This window comes from Fulmarus glacialis, unplaced genomic scaffold (genome assembly GCF_000690835.1).
Source record: "Fulmarus glacialis isolate BGI_N327 unplaced genomic scaffold, ASM69083v1 scaffold38845, whole genome shotgun sequence".
NCBI lineage: Eukaryota > Metazoa > Chordata > Aves > Procellariiformes > Procellariidae > Fulmarus > Fulmarus glacialis.
The window spans coordinates 6,894-9,673 of NW_009211849.1; the positions used below are offsets into that span (position 1 = coordinate 6,894).

The following is a 2,780-nucleotide window of genomic DNA, read 5'->3' on the forward strand; positions in this document are numbered from 1 at the left end:
TTTTTTGTTTTGTTTTGTGTTTTTTTTTTTTTTTAGCCATTTTCAGCATTACTCTAATGTGAGAGCTCTCCTTTAGGGGAAAGTGTATTTAAGCAAAGTGGAGTGATTGAGATGTAGAAAGAGATTTCTGCCGGGATTTCCTGAAAGCTGCCACCTGCGTAACGTGTTTGGCTCTCAGGGGGAATCTCATGCTTCCCGAAAGCATCGGACTCGCACCCACGGCAATGAGCGGTGCCTTCGCTGGGGAGATGCAAGCCCAGACAGTCCCCCTTGGGCTCCCCTGGGAATGAGGGTGCAGGGAAGCAGAGGTTCCCAAATGGGATTTCTGAATGAATCGGTCCTTTGCATTATTTCTGCCCTCCAGGAACTGTGGAGGAGCAAATTTACTGGGGGCAATCGAGCAAATATATTTTCCTGGTGGGGAGTCCCCCAGTGTCCCCATCAGATCCCTTCCCCTTCACATCCCCCGGCAAGGACCCCACATCCACCTGGATCTACCACTCCCGACTCCCAGGGACATCTGATCGCAGGAAGCAGGACTTCATTTAATAGCTCATTAATTTTTTCCTTAAACAAAGGCTGCTCAGCTTCTAGTCTGCTGTTTTACCCTGCTAAACCGCTGGAGAAAACTGCAAATATTTCAGCTTTTCCACCAAGACAACCCCGGAGTGCTCAAGGAGAAACTGTTCCAGCCAGAAAGGTTAACATTATTTGTTCCTATTATTTGTGTTGTGACAGCTCGCAGAGCCCTAATCGCTCTCCTAATGCAATTGCATTAAGGTTATTCACACACACGGAGCGCGGTTCTCCTTCGGAGAGCCTGCGAGCCGAGCTCCCATCTTCGCAAAGCCTGTGATTCCCATGCCGCATCCTCCCCCGGGGTGCTTCACCGCAGCCGGAGCATCTCACCCCCCCCAACCTCTGAGCTTCTCCAGGTAGAGCCATAAAACCTCTCTTCCATCCCACGGAGATGCTGCCGGGGCGGGGAGGATTGAGTTTCTCTCCGTCTGCTGCCGGAGATGGGTAATAGCCTGAAAAAAAGCTTTGCCTGTATTTACATTATACAGTCCTGGCACGCTGCATGTTTATTAGGAAAAGCGATCCTGCTAGGTTAAACATTACATATATAGGTTTAAATTATATTATAGGTGGGGCTGGTAGCTCTGCTTTTTATTAACGTTTGCCAACACTTCGCATTACGAGCCCCTGCGTTCATCTGCTTACGACTTCGCTGCGCGTTATCCGTTTGGGATGAAATTTTCCAGGCTGCTTTGTCTGCTGCCGAGAACTGATTTCAGCCCTTTTGGGGGAAATGCGCCCTCGTTAAAATCTTGGGATAACAGCATCTTCGAAAATTTCTGAATGAGAAGTTGGGATCTGGCCCTGAGCTTGGCATGGGGATCGAGAGATGGGGTTTTTTTCTGTCTCCCTAAAAATCTGCCTGAGTTGTAAACCTGCAAGGATGCAGGACCAGGCTGGGATCGGTTTCCCGAAGCATCGGCTGGTGAAGAAATGACTCTCTTGCTAGGGATAATTCTCTTGATCCCGAGGGATGCCCATCCCAGGGCTGCACTCCTCGTGGCGTGGCCGACACCGGCCGTCACCGAAAACTATTCTGAGATGCATACAGGCAGGGCGGCAGAAATTAGTGCAAAGGCAGCATCTTGCAAGTTTTGAGGGCTTGACCCACCAGCATAAATGGATTTTTTGGGTGGTTTTTGCTTTTTTTTCACATGCTTACATATTTTATATATAATAAGGACGTGACTCTGTATATCCTCCGTATTCTTAGCCACATTACTAATGTCTTGGAGGGATCATACTGAAAGCATTTTGCAAAACAATATGAATTCTCCCACTTTGCTGTTTACTTACTTGAACTCTGCTGGTGCAACCTAGGCAGCGCGCTTGGCTTGGTTCAGCTACAATCAGCTTCGCTTTTTATAATCGTATGCCTTCGCTGTGATTTTTGTAGACGGCAGAAGGAAACACTTATTCATGGGGAAAAAAAAAAATAGCGATTGGACTGCCAGCTTGGGAAAATATTCTTGCTGCTTTTAGATGTTCCCCTTAAAAAAAAAAACAACAAAACAACTATCTTTGTAAATAAGTGCTAGTGGGATGGGTATTACGCTGTATTTAAAAACCTTCTCCAAAATGCGTGTGAGGCTGGATGTGCGCTGGCCTCGGAGAAGATGGCTGGGAAGGACAGCGGGCGCAGAGCGGCTGCACCTCTGCCTGCCTCACCCTGTGCCACGCTCCCGCTTCAAACGAAAGCTCCTGAGACACCAAGTGGTCAGTGCAAGGATAAAAGGAAAGGAAAAATCAGCTCCGAGAGGGACTTTGTTTAAGCAGCGTTGACCCACAAGCTCAACTAATTTCCTTATCTGCAGGCAGGAATATAGCTGTACTTATTTAGATATTCCCGTATGTTTTTCGGGTTTATTCCAGAGGGGTTTTTTTCCTCCAATTTAGGCTGTTCTGAACTCTCTGGGATGGGCTGCAAACTCCTGACGTGGAGGAGCGGTGTTTAGGTGCTGTTCCCCAGGAGGGAGGAATTGGATGCAAACGCCAGCCTACGAGAGCATCCATACGTTGGGGCAGTGCCACGGCTGGCAGCCCCGTCACCTTTCCCTCTCCCGATCAAAGGGGCAATCCCAACCGCATCCCTTCCAGCCCACGCCGCCTGACCGAGCACCTTTTCTTTTGCAGGCAGGACAAGCTCAAAATCCACATGCGGAAGCACACGGGGGAGCGGCCGTACCTCTGCATCCACTGCA

At 48.9% G+C, this 2,780-nt stretch overlaps 1 protein-coding gene across 1 annotated transcript in view; it reads left to right on the forward strand.

The window, feature by feature from the left end:
- ZBTB7C (zinc finger and BTB domain containing 7C) overlaps positions 1-2,776 on the forward strand; it is a gene marked incomplete at its 3' end in the record, with an annotated part of 6,485 nt that extends 3,709 nt beyond the window's left edge. The window contains exon 2 of the mRNA XM_009577683.1: positions 2,713-2,776. Coding sequence (XP_009575978.1) covers positions 2,713-2,776 — 64 coding nt within the window. The remainder of the gene's footprint in view (positions 1-2,712) is intronic.
- Between the last annotated feature and the right edge of the window lie 4 nt (positions 2,777-2,780).